Raw genomic sequence first — 22,742 nt, 5'->3', positions numbered from 1 at the left:
GTGCTAATGAGGAAAGGAACATGATTGTTGGTAATAATAAAAAAGAGACTAAATTTTATTACATGAGATTTATGATACATTTTTTAACAAAACTGCATGGAATTCATCTTAATTTACATAAATGTGAAAATTGAAATACAGCAAGAATATGAAACGTAAGAAAATTCAGGGAATAAGGATAAAAATATCTTTTTATTCTTAAAGTGCTTGTGAGAAAGATGTACTGAAAAGGTTAACGTTCATGAGTTTCCACTTCAGAATGAACATCCAGGATGGAATTTCTCTTGTTTGTGAAGTGGAAACTCATGTATTTGCCCCTAACATTTTTGCTAGTTTGCACTTGTGACCCGTCCCAACTCAGGGCTGAACCCCACCCAGTTGGGCTGGTTTGTCAGGAATGGCGAAGCCAAACACTGAAGTGTTTGCAGAGTTCACAGCATAAGGAGGCCTTCCAGGGAAGCAGGGTGGACTTGCTACACTTGTCCAGAAGTGGCTGCCTCCTCTTATGGGGGTCCTGGGTGGTGCTGGAGTGAGGGAACCTGGTCATCTTTAGAACTCCCAGCTGCTGCCCGAAGAAGGGAACACTTAGGGTTATCAGCATCTTGCCCAGATGGCACCATAGAAAGGGAGTAGTGAGACTTGAAAGGTGTCAACAATAAACATCAAAATGGGTCAGATTCCAGCACAACCCTGAGTGTTTACTCCTGATTCTCTGGGCTCTTGGTTGGCATAGAGGAACTTACAATTTTTGTCATGTCAAATTTGCTTTCCTGATGCACCTGTAGGTCCCATTCTACAGTATGATTGTTGAAAATGTTTTTGAAATACTGTTTAGACAAGTTACCTAACGTTTGTATGGTAGTTCCATGAAAACTATTGTTTTAAATGTTTGGTAGATAATAGATATGATAAAACAACTTTGCCAGGTCATTCATTGTGTTTGTTGTTGTGATAAAACACCTGAGAACAAGGAAGAAAGATTTGTTTTGACTCATGGTTTCAGACTCATGGGTTCCAACCCCTGATTGGCTGCCACCTGCTTTGGGCCATGTACTCATCATGATGGAAGGGCATGGGCAATGGGCTGGGCCTTCCCCTCTGGTACATGTTCAACCCTGGCAGCCTTTAGAGTGCTGAGCTACTTTGCAATAAATATGTCCACTAACTGGCGTTGTACTGATGGAGTGAGGCTGGTGCCCATCCTTAATAATACTTAAGGTTGATGTTGATTTTCTTCTGTGCAGCATTGAGTACCAGCTCTGTGTCCTCCATCCTGAGGGCTGAGATCAGCCTGAGATCCCAGGAGAGGTGAGGGGGGCTGCTCTGACCTTCAGATTGGTCAGGGCCAGACTGTGTCCTGAAGGGAGCCCAGTGCTGCCCAGTTCCCCACTGCTGCAGCCTGTGTGTGCTTCAACAGCAGGGAAATGAGGTCGAAAGAATGGAGTCACAGAAGTCTCCTGTGCACCTTTCTGCAGGACTGTACTATGTCTGGGTGACCCTGGTGCAGTGGACAGCTGGGGACCATCTTCCCACATGCTGAGGTTCACCTGTGTGTGTGGCTGTGGCATAGGAAGGGTGTGATGATTCTGAGCCTTAAACAGTACGTTTCCTCCTTCCAGGATTGACTTGTAGACTCGTGTTACCTGAGGAAACAGCCCTGAAGAGGAGGAGGAAAGAAAAGGGGTCAGGAATGGCTGTCACTGAGGTACAGTGATCTCTCAGGTGGTCCTGAGTCCCCTGTGCAGTGCTGGGCCTGGGGGATTCTGGCCTCAGGTGACTCTGTGGCCTCCTGCCTGTCAGGTGTGCCTGCACTCCCCAGGGCCTCCCTTACCTCATCCTCTGCGCTTAGATTCCATCCCACTGTGACCTGGTGGCAGGGAACCCATGAGGAGGCACCACTGGGCATGGTCCTGGGAGTCCTTTCGTCATTTGTTAACCTTTTAAAACAGTAAACCTGCTGCTTGGTGGGGTTCCTGTCCTCTCTACCAGCTCCCCCTGCTAGAGTGCTCAGTGTTTCCTTCCCTTTGCTTTAGTTGGCTCATTTCCTCTTGAGATGCGTAGTCAGCTGTCCTGGGTTTCTTTGGCCTTGTTGTAAAGTCTAATTACACTAACATTCTCCTATTTTCTTCACTACATTTCCTGAGTTTTGGTGTGTTTGTTTTTGTTTCAGATGTTTTCTGAATCCTTTTCCCATTGTTACCATTGGTTGGTTAAGAATGAGGTGTTTCATTTCTCCATATTTGGGGGTGTTAATTTTTCTTCTGCACTCAGCTTCTGTATTTCATTGTGCAAAGGAAGAATATTGGGGTCCTTTCTGAAACTGAATTTGAAGATGTGTGACCTAATTATGGACCCTCCTATAGATAGATGTTCCTTGTGGATTTTAAGAGATGCGTTTCCTACTTCCCTAGGATACACTGTTCTGGGTTGGTGTGGGAGGTCCACCTGGTGTGCAGTAATATTAAAGAGCTGCTTATGGATCTCCTGTCTATTAATGTGTGTCCTCTTAATTGGAATGTTTTGGGCCATCTGAATTTCAAATAGGCCCAGAGACCAGCCTGAGGTGGTCAGTGCTTAAAGTGAAGGCTCTCAAGTACATTGGCTTCTCCGTATACCTGAGCAGAATTTTGTAACTCCTTGCAAATATTAATTTTCTAATGTACATGACTGGAAAAAAGAGCACCAAAAACTTCACAATCCTAAAAGATTTTGGAGAGTGTTCTAGTGTCCATCATGACACAACCACAGGCTCACTGCAGCCAGCATTGCTAACATTCCCTGATGTCGTGTGTGTGTGGGTGGGAGGTGTGGGGGGGGCTCATGCTCTGGGCCAGCAGCTCCATGGTGCTCATCCTGCACAGGCACCAGCAGAGAATACAGCACCTTCATAGGTCCAGGTCCCCAGGTTCTCCCCTGGGTCCTGAGTCCCCCAAACCATCCTCCTTCCTGTGAGCACCTTTTTTTTAAAAATACACTTTCCTGCATCTTTCAGTTTTGCATTTATTATCCCAACTGGTTCCTGGTGAACACAGCGGCAGTAGTCTGGGTGTTTCCCAGCTGTCAGTCCCATTCTGCTCGCAAGACTCCAGTACATCCACACTCTCCCTTACGTGGATGAGAAATGGAAAAACCCCTATTTTATGAGGAACATGTAAATTCTAAGGTTTTGCAAAGTTCTGAGTTCTTTAGTGATTCTTACAATATTGTAAGCTCAGTTGTAAGCAATCATATTGTATGCAAATGGTGTTTTATATACATGCTCTTTTGTATATTATGAATGTGTCTGTGTGTGTGTGTTTGTGTACATGAGCATATCTCCTCAATTATGCTAGTATTTACCAAGAAACACTTCTGTGAAATTGTATGTAAGAAATATAAATTTCAGCTTTAATAACACCAATTAAATACTGGGTTTGGTGGTGCATGCCTATAATCCCAGTGACTTGGGAGGCTGAGGCAGGAGGATTGTAAGTTCAAAGCAAGCCTCATCAAAAAGTGAGACACTAAGCAACTCAGTGAGACCTGTCTCTGAATAAAATACAAAATAGGGCTGGGGATATGTCTCAGTGGTCAAGTGCCCCTGAATTCAATTCCCAGTAGTAAATAAAAAAACAAATAAATCAATAAATAAATAAATGTATTTCAAACTGATTTCACATAAAATCTTTTTATATTTTCTTGCTATTCTGATTGATTAGCATTTATAATAAGTGTTACATAGTTTTTTAGTCATCTACTTTCATATTTGTGTCTTAGCTGTGTCTGTGGAAAGAATTATCTCAATGAATATAGTCCAACAATAATATTTGCCTATAGCAGATGAAATTAGTCCTTTATGTTTAACAGTGTACAGGGCTTAAAGGCAAGCAATAGGTACTATATTGAGTTTTCTACATTAATTTGTACTGATAATTCACAATATGCATTTTATCTTTTACAAAATGAATCAGAATGTAAAATTATTTAACACATTTACTGTCCACCTTGGCAATATAGGATATTAGGTACTATTTTTCTTTTCTTGTTGCAACTGAATTTTAAGTTACTGATATGCATCTTAAGAGCAATGTTATGTACAATTCAGACACACATCATACAATGAAATTTTACAAACAACACATACCTCTGCAATCAACTTCTGCACCAAAACCTATACTGTCAGTCTTAAAGACTCCTCCTCTTGCCTCTGCCAAGAGGGATCAGTATGTGACATCTAACAGCATGGATCACTTTTACCTCTTTTGTGCTTTATATAAATGAAGTAGTTCAGCATGAATTCTCATACGTTTGACTTTGAAAATTCCAAATGCTTTAAAATTTGTTTTTACCTATTAGTAATAGAATTCCACTTCAGGAATATCAAATAACGCATTTATGCATTCCTTTCTTGATACACACATGCAATTGTGTGGATATGACACAAGTTTTTTCCCCAAAATTTCAGGTGTTGGAAGCTTTGTTCCCAGTATGATGACATTGGGTGTTGGAACCTTTGGAGTGGAGGCAAGGAAAAGATGGTTGGGTTTATCCTTGGAAGGGTAAATGCTGATCTCCTGGAGTATAGTAGTTCTCATGAGAATGGGCGGTCCTACAGTGAGTGCAGGTGTCTCCTCTTTGTCTCGCTCTGTCCTGCCCTGTGGTCTCTTCTGCATGTGCTCCCACCATTGTGATTCCATCTGCTGTGAGGGACTCATCAGAGGTGAGCAGATGCTGGTGCTGTGTTCTTGAATCTGAAGAAGTGTGAGCTAAATAAATTTCAATATCAAGTACCCAGCCTTAGGTATTTGATGATGGCAGCAAAATCACACTAGTCCAACATGTGCACTTTAGTTTGGAGCATCATGATGGGCACTGGCAACAAATTTTGATGATAATTGTCAGAAGTTCTGCTGGTATGTGTGTAGTGGTACCTTTGTTGGTCATAGGTTTACAGTAACCTCCTTGGCCTTAGAATATTTTGCCAAAGAGTTTACCAAATGATTCCATGAATTTCAACCAAGAAGATACTCCTATTTTCATGAATATCATTTATATTTCCCTCTTTAGAGTCAATAATTTGTTCTATTAAGCATAGTTTCTTATTATGTGACCTGTGTTCATCTTTTGTCATATGTATTGTAAAACCTCTGGGAAAATATTTTGAGTTTTTGTCATATGAGATTCTGTTTGAGGAGATAGATATGCTTAATCTGATGCAAAGATTGACAAGTGTGCACATTGTATTTGAATATCTTTGGAACCTAAAATGTGTAAAATTTTAAGTATTAGTTAAAACAATGTAAATTTAATATTTATTTTTAATATTTATTTTTTAGTTGTAGGTGAACACACAATCTTTATTTCATTTTTTTGGGTGGTGCTGAGGACCGAACCCAGTGGCTCACGTATGCTAGGCAAGCGTGCTACCACTGAGCCACAACCCCAGCCTAAAGCATCCATTTCTTTCTCACACTTTTGTTGAGGGGTCACATACTCCAATGCCAATAATACGTGAAAAATCCTTCTTATACTCCATAGTTTTTTAAAGTGTAGATGATAACTGTTCTGGACATGGGGGGAATATGTGTATCTCTGAGAGATGAGGGATCAGTTAGTTTGTTTCTTTCTAGTAACCATTTTATTCTATATCTTATATTGTCCACTTTGATATACACAGTGAAATTCATTGTTTTAAAAAGTATGTTAGACAACTCCCACTTCTTGCATCACAGATGGAGTCAATGAGCTTGTCTGACATTCAAAACAAGCAGAACATTGGAAGTTCATTCTCTGCATGGAGTAACAAGTTGGAGGGACATGAATTCAGTAGAGAGCTGGGAAACTCTACTGAATATTGAGAGCCCACAGCCATCTTCACCTGGCCAGCTTCCAATGGTTGGGCAGCCAGACTTGCCTTCCAAACAGAACAGAACCTGACCAGATGAAAATTTACAGATACTGATGTTCAGCCATGCAGAAGTTTTTAACCTCCAATGTTAAAGAGATGGAACCCAGATGGTGACATGTTCTCCCCAGAGATCTCTGTATCGAAGAGGCTACTCTCTGAATACTGATAAGCTGACCTTCAAACCCTGCCTTCCAGCTTTCCAGCCTACAAGTGTTCTCTAACGACAGTGATAAACATCACTCTTTCACATTTAGCATCAGTCCAGGCCTATCAAGAAAACTCTCAGACAAAGTAAGAAAAGCAGCAGATGAGAAGTTACATTACTATTCTGCATCAACATCACCGGGCTCTTGAGTCAGAGGTCCACAGCTTCAGACTCCAGAATATTGTCCTCAGAACACATGCTGGACCTTGGGACCCCAGCAGAGCCATGAATTAATAATACTGTGAAAGGATTCTTCTCCTATGGTTTGGTCCATGTGACCAGAAGAATACTGCAGAAGTAAGAGGTCCATACGGAAGGAAACTGAGGTGTCTTGTTAACAGCATGTTCAACCTGCCAGCCCTGTGAGCAAGCCACTTTGGGAAATGATCCGCCCACCCCAGATGAGGACACTAAGGGTCAGAAAAGTTGAAATTACTCACCAGAGTTCCACAGCCTACAGCACGTGGGTCCCTACCTGCTCAATCCGAAGCCACCACCCTGTGTAGCTGGGCTCCATCCGCTCAGGCTTTTTCAGCAGTTGGGTGCATCACCTCCACGGACCTGAGAAGGTGGGAGTTTAACTTCACCTCTAATCATCCGAAACACCAGGATGACTCACATACCCAGTTATCTTTAGACGACTATCCAGTGTTTCCGGGAGGAAACAAGACCTCCAGTCCACCTCCTTCCCTTTTAGTAGAAGAGAACTTGTATGCAAAGGACTTGTCAATGAAAGCTATCTGCAGTGAACTTCAAATTTTTCTAATTTCCCTTATTTTGTTTCTTCTTGCTCTTATTTCCTTGTGTGATCCTAAGAGCTGCTCTCGTTTCTATCCATTTCTAGCTGGTCCTCCTGTGGTCCCTTTGTGAACTCCCCGTTAAAATTTTAATAAATGCCTTTTCTGATTAAAAAAAAGTATTTTAGTAGATATTTTTCCTAAAAAAGACAATGAAGGAGAAAGATACATTAATTGGTCTCATACTGTTTAATAATCACGGAAGTGCACAAAAATACAAGGAGATATTACCTCACAAGTGTTGGGATGGTTAATATGAGAAAACGAGTATTGACAGGAATATGGGGCAAGTCAACCTTGGGCAGATTATGTGGGAGATCAGGTAACCTGGCACCCCCACCATGGAAAAGTACAGGAGGATGCCTCTGAAAATGGAGAGTAAAACTCACCTGTGGGGCAGCAATCCGACTCCCTGCTGTGCATCTAAAGGAAAGTATTCATAGTCAACAAGATGTCTGCACCTCAGGTTCACTGCAGCACTGTTCACGACAGGAAAGACAGCAGCAAGGTGAGATGTGATGTCTACCAGAGTGTGCAGGTGTGTAGGTGAGGTGGTGTGTCCATCAACACTCAGGGAAAAGGTACTGAGCCTTCTACTCAGGCAAATCCTGCCACTGTGCTGACATAAATGAGCCTGGAGGAAGTAAGTGAGGTGACATTAAACACAAGCACTCTACGATCTCAGGTGGAATCTACCGTAGTCACCTTCATAGAAACAGAGTGGAATGAGAGTTGTAAAGTGGTGGTTAGGGAGGGACATTGCGGGGATGGTCAAAGTGCACCAACATGAATGTACCCTGGGGATCTACTGTACAGTGTGTAGACCGTAGTTAGTAAGACAGTGTTGTGCAGTTGGAATCTGCAGAGCTCTTTAATGTCCTTACCCGCCCCCACCCACACACCAGGTAACTGTGAAGTGATAGTGTTAGAAATATTGGGATGCAACAAGAAATCAGTCATCTGCTCAAAAGTTAATTGGCAAGGCAAATATTACTTCTACAGAAGGGTGTGCTACTCCCGCCCAAACCTGGCAAGCTAGCGCACTGGGCAGGAAGTGTGCCCACGTTTTTATCCCAGATGCAGCACTGCCCCTAGCTTGGATGGGAGGAGCTCAGGTTACAATGTACAGGATTGACTAATTTAAAATTGGCGAGTGGATGGGGAAGGACTATAGTTAACAATGGGTCACCTACTACACTATAGGCATTATAATTGGAAGACTGAGAACAAAGGGGGTTTGATGGGGGGCTCAACATGTCAACATTTAACCACATGATTTTGTGACTTGAAAATGGCTCTACTGTACCTCACAATATAAAATTTAGTTTTTAGGTTACAGCAAGCAAACACATTTTTGTTACATATGAGGAAACTCAGACAACAGGTTTAACTGTCACAGAAAAGAGAACGTGAATCTTAACCAGTCCCATCGTCCTCCATCTCTCTCCTGGGTGCACACCTCTCCACGTTATTTCTTTCCCATGTGCCTGGTCCTAAATCAAGGAATTACCCTGGTTTCTTTGGTGTCTTTTCATGTGCTTTATAGTGTAAGTACACCACATGGTTGTCAAAACTGTACCTCTTCACTGATCCTGAAGTCGTAAATCACAGGTTTTAACCTTTTTTTCCTGATGTTTCTACTGTTCTTGGTTGTCACGGCCTCTGTTCCTCTCTCCACCCACTTCTTTCCCCAGCTTCTTCATTGCCCTGTGCCTAATTTCTCACCCTTGAGATGCATTCTCTCTCCCCAGAACCACCCTCTAGGCCCATTTGAACAACTACTTTACCCAGGACATCATTCTCCATGCATATTAACAAGCCTCCCACTACCTGTAGATATTAATGCCTTAAAGACATTAAATCTATGAATTTTTCCAGCCAGTGACCTTCAACTTTATCATTGCTCTCTGCTCATCCCCAGGAGCCCCTTCATTCCCTTGTAATCATACACCCTATGTCTCTATTAACTGGCAGGCAACATGTCCCTAATGTCCCTTAGCTCTTTGCCCCCTGTATGCCCAACCCATACCTCTTTCTGGACATTCGATGAGCTTTTGCTGTTTCCCCTTCTACCTGCTCTGTTTTCCCCCCTCAGTATTTCCTTAGCATCCCATGATCTTGTCCCTGTGTCCCCCTGTTCTCTGGGATCTCTTGCTTACCACTTCTATATCACACCCATGCAGGGTCACTGCCCCAAACCTTCTTCCCTGCCACAGGTCTTGACCTGAATGGTAAGCCTCACAGCATTTATTAAGATGATTGACTATAACAATTGTCCTTGCAGGGTTGGGGGGATCACAAAAAATAGGAAGGGCTTCTTTTCTGTGGTCACCTCTTAAGGCTGCCGAGATGATGTTAGTGGCCCCCTGGCAGATCTGATACTTAAAGAAATGGTAGGTCTGGCCTGTTGAAGCATCTGATCCTGCTGCTGTCTTGGTGAAGGAACATTCTGTGTTGTTTAACAAATATTGTTGTGTTTCTTCCTTCAGTCACTGATGACATCAGTATGGGTATATTTATCCACAAAATTTTGGTATTAGTTGGCAATAAATTGTGCAAATGAGGGAAGCTAACTGACTTGCATTAGGCAGAAGGTGATCTATCAGCGTCATGTTTTTCCCTTGCTGTGTGTGTTTAAAAATCTTTACCGGGTATTTTGTCAAATGCTATGCACCTAGTAATCGTCTAAATGATGGTGCCACTCAGTGAAGCAATGAATAAAACTTAACTATATTTGGAGTAGAAAACGCCACATGGAAGTGAGGAATGCAACGGGGTAGGTATAGCTTACTGCCAGTCGCTCCCATGACAGACCTCAGGATCCCTGCCATCTCCATGTGACCTCCTATCTGCCCCCAGGGATCAGGGATAAGAGCCTCCTCAATACTCCAGGATTCCCTGGGGAGGAAGTTTTCCGCATTGTCCTCAGCTTCCCTAGCTGGCTGCTACAGGCACAGTGAAAATTGCAGGTCCCAGGGCAGGTGAGGTCACAGTCACAGACCCATATCTCAGGAGCTGGCCACCTCCCTGCAGCACAGGTCCCAGTCACAGAGGCCTCTGCACTGAAAGCACCATCTGGATAAGCAGAATGAGCCTGATGAGTAATCCAATGTTTTTCTGAGGGGCAAAATATGTGGGAAAAATCAATGTCTGTTTAAAAATGTTCTTGTGGATGCATTATAGTCACACAAAATAGTGGTTCATTTTGACACCATCATAACTGCATGGAATATCCCCAGTACACCCTCTTTTCCCACCTTCCATTTCCCTATGTTGCTTTATCTACTCTAATGGTCTTTATCCTATCTATTTTTTGGTGCTTTATATATAAAGGTGCAATTCACTGTGGTATGCTCATATGTGTACAGAGCATAATCTGCTCAGTTATATTCAGCAGTTCTTCCCTTTTCCTGTCCTTCCCCACCCAGTGCCCTTCCTCCACTCTAAAGTTCTCCATTCTCTTTTCATGGAAACCTCCCTTTTTGCCCTTATATTACTCTAGCTTCTACATAGGGGAGAAAAAATTCCAGTCTGGCTTATTTCACTTAGCCTGAGGTTTTCCAGTTCTGTGCATTTGCAAACAAATTCTATAACTTCATTCTTCTTTATGGCTGAGTAAAACTCCATTGTGTGTGCACATTGGTGTATATACAATATTTTCTATATATATTGTATTTGTGTATATATATATATATATATATATATATATATATATAAAGTAAATGTATACACAATACATATTCAAATTTTCTTTATCCATTCATCTTTTGATGGGCACTCGATCTGGTTCCATAACTTGGCTATTGTGAATTGCATTGCTATAAGGATCAATAGGTGGTAGAGGCGATCCCCCACTCACTGTCTTGACAGGGTCACAGTGAGAAAAAGTGTTGGCAAAGCTGCTCTCCCACTGTCTTGACAGGGTCACAGTGAGGATGAATGCTGGCAAAGCCACACTGGTTGGTGGGTAACCGAAACCATGAGACCCTTTTTTATGTAATTGGGACTTTGCATTTTCATGCTTATGTTTCTCACAGGAGGCATAAGTATGTTAAATGCCAAACAAATTAAATTTCAGATGGCTAGAACAGAACAGGTAGTTCATGCCTTGGAGGCCGTTCTACCCACCCCTCAGCATATCAAGGACAAAGTAAAAGGCTATTCTTCTATCTTAGTACATTGTGGACAAACCTAATAATGGACAACAATCATCCTCTGAAAAACAAACTCTTTGAGAACTAGTGCACCTTGACTGAGAAACAAACTCCTTGAAAACTAGTGTACCTTGACTGAAAAACAAAGAAACTCTTGAAGAAAGCAGCTCAACCAGTTTTATGAGAATAAATTTAGGAATCAATTAAAATAGGTTTATAAGACACAGTTTTAGAATAATGTTAAAAATATTATTTTATTTAGATTCTTAAGTTTAGAAATTCTTAAGTCTTTAAGTTGTATAGGTTTCTGATATGTTTTAAGGATGATTCATAAACTTTAGGATATTTTAAATATAAGATTTAAAGGGACTTTTTTAGATGGGAATTTTAGATTAAAAATAAAGTACAAGTGTACTTTAGGTTAATGATTGGCTAGGAGACTTAGAGTCTGGTTACATAGTTTGGCATTAGTTAATAAGGAAATAACATATCTTGGGAAAAATAGTAAATCTTGGGAAAATCTGAAGGATGTAAATTGGTGACATGTTTTATTGATGATTCTGTACTTTGATGATTGTATGGCTGGGGGTCATATCCTGGAAGAATGTAGATCGGTGTGCTCTCAATCATGGTTAAGGAAATGTCATGTCTTGGCAAAGTTTTAAATTATATAATCAATGACATATTGTGAATCTATAATGATGAGAAAAATTATAATAAAAAGGGGACCCAGAGAAAGCTGCTTTAGCTCTCTCTCTGGAGATTGCTCAAACGGAACGACTCCTGTCTCATCATTTCGCCGACGCCACTCCTCCTTCAGGACTCCCTGGACCCCACTGGGGCTGGACCCCGGCAAATAGGAAAGAATCATTATGGTGTGCTGATTTTAGTTCTGTTGTATAGTCACTGAGGAGTGGAATTGGTGGGTCATATTATTGTTCCCTTCGTAGTCTTTCAAGGAATCTTCAAAACTGATTTCCAAAGTGGTCATTCTAACTTGTAGTCCCATGAAAAATACACATGTACCTTTTTCTAACACCTTTGTCTGCATTTATCATTAATTGCAATCTTATTGATTGCCATCCTAATTGGAGTGAGGATAAGTCTTCAACGTAGTTTTTACATTTTCTTGTTTCTTCTTTTGAGAAATGTCTATTTGGTTCTTGTGCACATTTATTGTTTGGGTTATTCATTCTTTATCTTTTTGGTGTGAAGCTTTTTGAGTTTTTAATACACTATGGATATTAATCTCTTCTGTTGGAGAGGCACTGACAAATATTTTTTTCCAGTCCATATTAGTGTTCTTCAGTAGGTTGAGAAAGTAGTTCTTAAAGATCGTAAAATTGCTATTATATTCTATAGGGGGCTACAAAGGGGAGAAGAGAAAAAATTGGAAAAGAAGATAAAATAACACAAACTAAGGTAAAAAAGGTGAATCAATGTGAGGTTATTTGAGGCAGGAGTAGGTAATACAAGAAGTAAACATGAAATTAAGAGGAGCAAGTATAAATATACATTAGGAAAGCAAAGATATAATGCTTCTAGTTAATGCTTTAAAACAGGAAATACAATCAATTGAGGTGAAGGCTGCAATGCCAAATAAACAGAACATGTCCATTCAATATGAAAAGCAATATCAGTAAGATAAAAATTGACATGAGAAGTATTTATGATATTCCATGCCAAAGTGGGGAGTGTTCTTGGATCTTCCTGATTTGGATTCTATCAGGGTTTGGAATGTTTTAAAGATGCCGAGTACTCCTTGTCTTTACCTCTATTTTTCCCTGGTGTGGAGGTAGTGATCAGACCAGCTCACCTCAGATCAATTCTAGGAGGCTCCTCTAATATTTGATGTGTTGAGGTACTTACTAGCTTTCCGGTGGGTCAGAGTAGACAGTCCTGAATTGTCTGATTTGGTCAGTTACCCCCATGAGGGATAAGTAAGAGCCTCCTCAATACTCCAGGATTCCCTGGGGGGGAAGTTTTCCACAGTTTTGTGAATCCTCCTGAAGAAAATCTCTGTGACTAGCCCTCTCAGATCCAATATGGGTTCCACCTTACGTACTCTGGAGCATGCAGGGTGCAGTGGTGTAAGGTGGAGGAACTATAGTCAGGATGACATGGCTGTATGGCCCATGTGAGGGTCTCAGGTTGGTGGGGTTTTATCTGGCCACACTGGGAAGTGGTTGGTGTCAGTGGGATACTCCTCTATAAATCCCTTTTGGGGGTGTACTGCCCTTATCTATTCAAGGAGGTTCTCTGCTGGTTGCATGGGGTTCTCCTAGGGGAAATGCCATTTGTGGTTCAGTGCATCTGAATGAGAATTAGCTCACAACTCTGGGACACCCGGCAGGGCCTCTCCTGCAGGTGCTGGGGCAAGTAAGCTGCATGATTCTCAGAAAAAAAATCAGACTGAGAAAAAGCATCTAAGAAGGATGTCTAATGAGATGAGAAAGAAAGGAAGAACATAATGTCTTAATTTACCTTCAAATTCAAAAGATCTGTGTAACTGAATGTGGATTAATTTTAAAATAATGATATACAGATATTATGGAACTCACTTTATGGATATTGCCCCAGGATGGCTACCATTTCCCTGCATTCTTCCTGGACATAATCAGTCCCTAAGAACACACTCCTCTTCTCCAATCAAAAGCCCAGTCCCTGCACTCTTGGCTGCCCCACTTCAGGCAGTTTGTAGAGTGTTCCTTACCCCATCCCACTATGGACAATATGGACAAGGGTGCACAGACCACCCCAGGCAGGATAACTGACATCCTAATTCTACATCCTGCTCAGCCCCTTTGAAATACTCTCTGATGCAGACAATATTGACGTTTAACAAGGAGTGTTCTCCACCTCCAGGAGCAAGGACAGCAATGATCCTCATTTCATGAAGGCCTTTGGTCCCAAGGGTTCCTTTCTGGGCACAGCCATGAGGCCTGTAAGGAAGGCAGAGAACCCAAGACGAGCAGGGTACTTTCCAAGAAATCTCGAAGAATGCGACCCTTTACAACCTGAAGATAACATGTCCCTGCACCTTTGACATGCCATGAGTTCTAACATATTCTGACTTGTAATTCTTCCACAGTATGCAAGACCAGAAGCTAATCTTGGACAATCTGAGACTAATTTACTTTTCCTATAAATTCTCTGACATGGGGTATTGTGTGAGACTTGGTGAAATAATGTATTATACCAGTACAACTAGTAAATCCCAAGGATACTCCTTTGATGAAGAAACTATCCAGGGTCACAATGCCTGTCTCATTTCTCCCCAGAATAAATCCTCTCAGGACAACAAAATCACAAATGTTTGACAATGAAACAGCACTTTCCTTACACTTGGATGGTTGGTTGTTCTCTGGGGCATGTACTCTGTTCCAGGTTTTGAGGCTTGTATTTAAGCCCCATCATGAAAATAACTTTTGCACAGCTTCCACAAAGGTGTCCCTTTGATGCCCACTGGTTTTGAGGCATGGACGTCTGTCCTGTGTTGTGATTGTGATGGATGTTGCTCTTTAGTATGGACTCTGACCACTGCTTGAACTCATAATGCAGGGGGTGCCACACTCACTGGATTCAAGCTCTACCTCTAGGACGTCTTCTCCCAGGTTGTGCAAGCTGTGAACTATGCCAGAAGAGCTTGGCACCTGCAGACATTTCCATGGTTCCTCTCCAGTGTGGATCACCTGATGTCCACTGAGACATGAGCACTGAAGACAGGCTTGGCCAAAGTGATGGCTTTTGTGCCTTACCTGACGTGTACAGAGGGCTGAGTGCATAGTAAAGATTTGCAACCATGGTACATTTATGAGTTTCTGTTCCAGCAGGAATCCCGATAAGAGGCTTTTACCATAGGGCCTGTTTACATCCCATGAATGTGTGAAGTTCCTCTCCATCACAGACTAACTAAGTAACTAAGCCTTAAATGAGGCCTGGATCACTCTGTATAGTCATTACACACGGGAGATAATTTCTCCACTAGGAATTCTCAGTGGTCTTGCACAGTTTGAATGCTGATTGAGACTTTGTCTAATTCATTTGTGGTTTTATTCTAGGATGAGATATTGACAATGTGCATGATAGGAAATGTCAGTGAACACTTGGCCTAGCCCTCTTGGTGTGGATCACATTATTGGCCAGGCCGGATGCACCTTATAGTGTTTGCGACCCTCATCACATTCATTGGGTTTCTCTCCACCATAAATGCTTGATGTGTGAGATGTCAATGTTACTGAAGACCTCAACACATTTGTTGCATTACTATTTTCCTCTTCTGGGGTTTAGGGATTGAACCCAGGGACTCAAAATGTGTTAGGCGGTCATTCTACCACTTAGCTACATCACAGCCCTTTATTTCATATTTAGAGAGTCTCACCATATGTCCAGACTGGATTTGCACTTGCCACCCTTCTGCCCTTTTCTGAAGGAGGTGAGACGCACCACCCTGCACACTTTGATTACACGACTATGGCTTCTCTACACTATGGATCCTGCGGTGATGGGCTAGGGATGAATTCAGACTGAAGACCTTGCCACAGCCATTACATTTGTAAGGTTTCTCCCCAGTGTGGATTCTGCGATGACATGCTAGGTATGAATTTTGACTGAATACTTTGCCACAGTCATTACACTTATAAGGTTTCTCTCCCGTATGGATTCTGCGATGACATGCAAGATGTGAACTGCGACCAAACACTTTGCCACATTCATTGCATTTGTAAGGCTTCTCCCCAGTATGCATTATCAGATGTTCTGCTAGGTATGAGTTGCGGCTGAAGACCTTGCCACACTCATTGCATTTGAAAGGTTTCTCTCCTGTGTGGATTCTTTGATGATTTGCTAGGGAAGATTTGTGACTGAAAACACTGCCACACTCATTGCATTTGTAAGGTTTCTCTCCTGTATGAATTCTCCGATGTTGTGCAAGGTGTGAAATGTGACTGAAGACCTTGCCACACTCATTGCATTTGTACGGTTTTTCCCCAGTGTGGATTATCAGATGTTGAACGAGGTAAGAATTGCGACTGAAGACCTTGCCACACTCATTACATTTGAAAGGTTTCTCTTCTGTATGAATTGTTCGATGTTGTGCAAGGTGTGAAATTTGGTGGAAGACCTTTCCACATTCATCACATTTGTAAGGTTTCTCTCCGGTGTGGATTCTACGATGACTTGTCAGGTGTGAAATCTGATTGAAGACCTTGCCACAGGCATCACACTTGTAAGGTCTCTCCCCAGAGTGAATTCTCTGGTGGTTTGCCAGGTAGGACTTCTGACTGAAGACTTTGCCACAGTCATCACATCTGAAAGGTTTCTCTCCAGTGTGGATTCTCCGATGTTGTGCAAGGTGTGAACTGTGATTGAACACCTTCCCACACTCGTTACACTTGAAAGGTTTCTCTCCAGTATGAATTCTATGATGACTTGTAAGATTTGATTTTTGATTGAAGACCTTGCCACATATATCACACATAAATTGCTTCTCTCTTGTACGGAGTGTCTGATGAATAGTACATTGTGACTCTTGATTAAAGGATTTTCCAAACTCATTACATTTGTGAGCTGCTGGAGGAATGCCTGTTTTTGGTTCTGGTATAAACAAACAAGAACCTATAAAATCATGTTCATATATATGAGAAATGTTTGCTTTGACGCTAGAAGGAATTCTTTGGTGGGCTGGAAGCAAGGAACCATTGTCGAGAGCCTGCTCACTATCGATCCATTTATGAAGGTTCCCTTCATCTTGAAAGGACTGTGGTTCAGGCAGATGTGACTGAAAGCTGAATCCAAGCCAACTGTTGATGAGCACCTTCCCTGCATCCCTGCCTCCACGTTCACCTCTGCAACCAGGGGGACTTTCCTCTTGAGTCATAGAAAATCCTGTGTGATGTCTTCCTACATTGCTCCAACAACATAAGTCCCATGTACTCTTGCGGGTTTCATCGAAGCATGATCCTTCAATGGCACGGCCGTCACATGTTTGCAATGTCACCGTGTGGACTATTTCTCCTGTACAGCTGTGCCTTTTTGGTGAACATTCCTTGATGACCCATTTAGGAGTGATGTCTAGAAGATGTCAGAAACCACAGGTTTATGACTAATTACTGAAGCTAAATATATATCTTACACTGAAATATATAAGGTTATACCAAAGTAATACTTGTATTGACAACAGTTATGGGGCTTATGATCATGATTTTTAATTGGTAAGGAAAAAAAATGAACAGGAATTTTAAAAAAGGAAAGCTTGATTACATGTAATCCAATTTTTTTCAGGGAAGCTTATTTTATTTTATTTTTTATTTTCTGGGTATGGGGGATTGAACTCAGGGTCACTCGAGCACTGAGCCACATCCCCAGCACAATTTTATACTTTATTTCGAGTCAGAGTTTGACTGAGTTGCTCAGTGCATTGCCATTGCTGCTGAGGATGCTTTGAACTTGCAATCCTCTTGCCAGAGCCTCCCAAACTGCTGGCATTAAAGGGCTGTGCCACAGACCCTGGTGGAAGCTTAGTTTTGAAAAACCTCTGACCAAAAAACTCATGCTCTATCAACTAGTTCAATAGGAACCTTGATCTTGGACTTTGCAGGCCCCAAACTGTGAGAATCAAACTGCTGTAGTTAATGTAAATAAGTCTATTGGATTTCTAATGGTAAATGAAAGTGAATGAACAGAAAAAGGACCATCTCATCGTGATCATGAGAGAAGGCTGACAAATCTATTCAACAAAGGAAATCATGAATCTTTAGTATAAAAAATGAGACATTCTTAACTAATTCACAGCACTGATTTTTAAAAACCTAGAGGTAAATGAAGAATGAAATCATAGCATTGGCTGGTGGGTGGAATGGAAAACATTGTGCTAGGTGAAATGAGCCAGACTCAAAAATTGAGGGTCAATGGTTGCCCTTATATGTAGAAACTAGAGCAAAATAAGGGAGAAAAAGGTGTTTGAGGAAGTGAACAGACATCATAAAGATACAGGGAAGACAGGGGGGGAGAAGGAAGAGAACAAGAGGAGGGAGGAAGGAAGGAAAGGGAAGAAAAATGGAATGAATTTAACAAAATCAGGTTACACCCATACATAAAGATAACAAAGGGGATGTCATCCTCATGTATACATAGAGAAAGTTTAGAGGAGGGAGAGGAGGGAGAAGGAGCAGAGGAGGAAAAGGAGCTTGAAAGCAAATTCCTTGCATGTAAAGCCCAGGAAATGGACTTCACCTTAGCCCTGACCCCTCCCATTGCCAAAGCACCCCAACACTACTTAGTGGGCAGCTGCCTCTCTGCCCATGTGAGCTCTTACCTGCTGTCACACCCTCCACACATGCCCACTCATTTGCAGGCCTGGATGTTTCCTCTGGGCCATTCACAGTCCAGAGCTCCCTCCCTTGCTCCAACCAGGAGAGGACACTCAGGTCTGAAGGACATATTCCTGCTTGTAAAGAGAAAAGAAGCTGATGCACTGTGGCTTCTCCACAATCCAGCCCTATCTGCACGTGAGGAAGAGGACATTACAGAGGGACACAGAAAATATTTCACTATATCATGTAGGTATCTACCTCTCTTCCAAGAACCACTGAATCAAAAGCACAGGGACAGAAAACAGGTAATGGGTATTTTAATTTTTTGTTGTTGTTGTTGTTGTTGTACCAGAGATTGAACTCTGTGAGACTTGACCACTGAGCCACATCCCTAGCCATATTTTGTATATTATTTAGGGTCTCACTGAGTTGCTAAGTACCTCACTTTTCCTGAGGCTGGTTTTGAACTTGCAACAATATTTCTGATCCTTGTACCTCAGCAAACCAATCACTGGGATTGTGGGCATGTGCCATCGCATCTGGGTAGAACTGGATATTTTAAGAGTCGGCTGTGGGCTTTATGTTGTGCTTCAGCTCTGGAACCACCACTGCAGTATCATGAAGCGGGCAGAACATCTGAAGGAAGGGGACAAAGTGCAGAGGCTGCACTTTGAAGCTTTCTTTAACCTGCACCAGGGCTTCAGTCAGTCAGTCAATTCAGAGGATCCCAAACTCAAAGGGGAAACACAAAGGTATGCACTGAAGATCCTGGCATGGGGCGGGTGCAGGGTGGGGAGGTCAAGCTCACCCAGGGAGACCAGGTTCCTGTAGGTCTCCAGCATCACGTCCCTGTACAAAGTCCTCTGAGCAGGGACCAGGAACTTCCACTCCTCCTGGGAGAATTCAATGGCCACATCTCTGAATGTCAGCGGACCCTGAAATCAAAACAGAGTTCACAATGGGGCACAGGGGACAGTTATAATCTTGATGCAAAATGTGAACCACAGAACCCAGACATGGTGGCACATGCTTGTATCCCAGCTATCACCAGGCTGAGGTGGGAACATTGTAAATTGGAGGTGGGACTGGGAAACATAGCAAGATCCTCTCGAGAATGAAGAACATAGGAGTAGGGATGTAATGGCAGAGGGGACCTAGGTTCAACCCATTACTGCAAAGAAGTAAAAAGAGAGAAATGAGAAGGGAGGAGAAGTGTAAGCATGCAACTGATTCAAGTGAGAAGAGCTGCACTGTGAGGCTGTAAATACACATTTGGTATCTGTCTCTCTGCTGATGGGGAGCTCACCTGGAATCCCTGGAGAGCTAAGAAAGATATCTGTGCTAGTGAGAAGACAGGTGCCAAAGCCCCCTAGAGAGCTTCACGAAGGAGCTTCACCCAGAAAGCCACAGGCAGGAGAGGCAGTTGTAACACCCTGTCCTGACACCTACCTCCAGGGAAGGGAGAGGGCCTGAAGACCCAACTGATCACCATCACCCAGGATGTAATCAAGCCTGCCTACATAATGGAGCCTCCATAAAAACTCAACAGGACGGGGTGAAAGGGTGTTCACATCAATGCGTGGGTGGAGAGTCCTGGAGGGTGGTGCACCACGCAGAGTCATGTGATCTCCACGTCCTTTGCCCCACACCTTGGCTATGCACCTCTTCCATCCGCATGTTCACCTGTCTCTTCTGAACAGGCGTTACCACAAGGCAAATGCAAGTCAAGACCTTGACAGTTTTACGAAGCACTCTGACCACTTTTTGAATGTGAGAAGGGGATGAAGGAAGCCCCACAGACACCCTAGGAAATGTCTCTCGGGTCAAGGAATACAAAATTACAGAGCAAAACCCAGCCGAGGTGATTGGAATGAGAGCTGACCCTGAGCAATTGGAGACTTAGGGGCAGAGACTGTCCTGTGAAAACTGACAGCAGGTTTCCTACATGAGAGACATGGACCAAGTGCAGAACAATACCATGCATCTGCCCGGCAGGAGCCTGCAGGTGCACAGGTAGGGGCAGGCACAGGAAGGCACCCCCGCTACTGGCAGCACATTCACAGCCTAGGGTAGAACCAATCCGATGTAGACAAATGCAGGCGCCTCATTTTAAAAATCATAAAACTTATTTAAGGTACTCTGGTCTGAATTCGGGTGCTTCACCACTGAGTGACACTGCCAGACTTTTTTGTTGTTATTGTTACGGGGGATTGTCACCAGGATGCATAACCACTAAGCTACCACCCAGCTTTATTTATTTTTTCATTTGATACAGATTGGGTCACAAATCTTAAAATTCAATTTCAGATACTTGGAAGGACCCCAGTTTTCTTTCCTATAAATACAGAATAAATACAGAAGCCAACTGCAGAGGAAAAATTAACACCCCCAAATATGGGAAAATGAAACACCTCATTCTTAACCAACCAATGGTAACGACAGGAAGAGGATTCAGAAAATATCTGAAACAAAAGCAAAACAAAAATAAACATACCAAATCTCACAGAATGCAATGAAATAAAAAACAAAAATAAAAACAAAAGAAAGACCTTAGGGTAGTGAAACTTAGGGTAGTGAAACAAGGAGGAAGAAACCCAGGTCAACTAACCATACACCTCCAGGGGAAAGAGCCAACTGAAGGCAACAGAAGCAAAAGGCAGGAAACAATGAGCACTAGAGCCAGGGAACTGGTGTGGAGGACAGGGACACCACCAAACAGCACACTCACTTTTTTAAAAGATCAACAAAAATGTCAGAGGATTCCCAGGGCCACACCTGGTGGCACCTCCTCATGGGTTCCCTGCCACCAGGTCACAGTGGGATGGAATCTAAGCGCAGAGGTCAGGACCACCCGACAGCATCACTGTACCTCAGTGACAGCCATTCCTGACCCCTTTTCCTTCCTCCTCCTCTTCAGGGCTGTTTCCTCAGGTGACAGGAGTCTTTACAAGTCAATCCTGGAAGGAGGAAGCGTACTGTTTACTGGCTGCGCACTGCGCAGCAAGACCCAGGCATGGTAGCTCTTGCAGGAGGAGCACAGGAGGCTTCTCTGACTCCTTCCTTTGGGCCTCATTTCCCTGCTGGTGAAGCCCACAGGCTGCACAAATAGGGACCTGGGCCACACTGGGCTCCCCTTCAGGGCACCCCGTAGTCCTGACCAAAGTGAACCACACCACAGCCCCATCAGATCTCAGGATGACCCCAGTACCACTCCAGAGCTGGTACTCGATGCTGGTACAAAGAAGAGAATCACCCTCAAATATTATTAAGGCTGGGCACCAGCCTCACCCCTGAATGGATGTAAAATGACTCATCACACTTCGGGGAAGCCAGCATGGAGCACCTCCCAGAAGGGCAGGTCAGGCCCACCACCCACCTTCTGGCTCTGCCCATCTCTTGGACCCTTCTTCTTATCAGGGTCCAGGTAGTATACAGTAAAGGAGCAGAAACAGACAGACACAGCAAGCTCCATGGAACAGAGTGGGGGTAGATTGTGGCTGGAGTGTGACAGGAGCTGCGGGGGTCAAGGAGTCTCCATGGAGCAGGTGATGTCATAACAAAGACCTGAGGGGTTGGCCACCTGCAGCCCAGGGGCCAGGTAGAGGGGTAGGTAGAGAGACAGGACCCAGTGAAGGCCCTGAGGCTGGAGCAATCTCTGGCCAGGAAAAGGAGAGAGGCCATGTGGCTGAAAGTGAGCAAGCAGAGGACACAGCAGGAAATGAGGACAGAGGCCTGGGGAAGCAGAGCAATCAGGAGCCAGGTCTTTCCCCATTTTTCTCCCAAGCCTCAAGAGCTGTGTGTACTCTAGATTCCTTTCTCCTCTGAAAAACTCATGTGATTTCTTTTCATTCTCCTGTACAATAAAGAAAAACCTGCCAACCTCATAATACATTGTACAATTTTGACATATGTGGAGGTGTCCAGCCAAGTCCCCCAGGTAGAGGCCAACCTTCCTGAGATGCTGAGGACGATGCCGGGGGGCATCTGAGGGGCTGAGGTCATGGGAGGAACATGAATGTGGAAAGGCTAAACATCCCAGCATGGAGTTTAGGAGACAATGGCCAGAAGATTCTAGGGTTCATGGGAGCAGTCTCCCGGAGAACTAGAGAGGTGAATGGTGTGTAAGGTGTGAGTGAAAGGAGGAGAAGAGACAGTGGCACACACAGAAGCTGAGCAGAGGTGCAAGGCTCCATTGTGGGGCAGCACCCCAGTCAGAGAACAGCGTGGGGCCTGGCAGCAGAGGAATTGCCAAAGAGATCCTTGGAGGAATCCCAGTGAATGCAAGCAGAGTTTAAGATAAGGAAGATGTCTGCAGAGCTAAGAAAAAATAAGAGGGAGTCATCAACTGGGCAATGTGGTGCTGACAGGAAGAGATATGAGGACAAG

At 43.3% G+C, this 22,742-nt stretch overlaps 2 protein-coding genes across 2 annotated transcripts in view; one reads left to right on the top strand and one right to left on the bottom strand.

Moving 5' to 3' along the window:
• LOC143638173 (uncharacterized) overlaps positions 1 to 18,405 on the bottom strand; it is a 45,432-nt gene extending 27,027 nt beyond the window's left edge. The window contains 2 exon segments of the mRNA XM_077105826.1: positions 15,493 to 17,115; positions 18,359 to 18,405. Of these exon segments, the coding sequence (XP_076961941.1) occupies positions 15,493 to 16,921 (1,429 nt within the window). The 5' untranslated portion in view covers positions 16,922 to 17,115; positions 18,359 to 18,405.
• Positions 1 to 22,742, top strand: part of LOC143383728 (uncharacterized) — a 51,954-nt gene that overhangs the window by 11,538 nt on the left and 17,674 nt on the right. The gene's annotated exons all lie outside the window — the stretch shown is intronic.

Source organism: Callospermophilus lateralis, chromosome 18 (assembly GCF_048772815.1).
Source record: "Callospermophilus lateralis isolate mCalLat2 chromosome 18, mCalLat2.hap1, whole genome shotgun sequence".
NCBI classification, from domain to species: domain Eukaryota; kingdom Metazoa; phylum Chordata; class Mammalia; order Rodentia; family Sciuridae; genus Callospermophilus; species Callospermophilus lateralis.
This window is presented reverse-complemented; position numbering and strand designations above follow the sequence as displayed.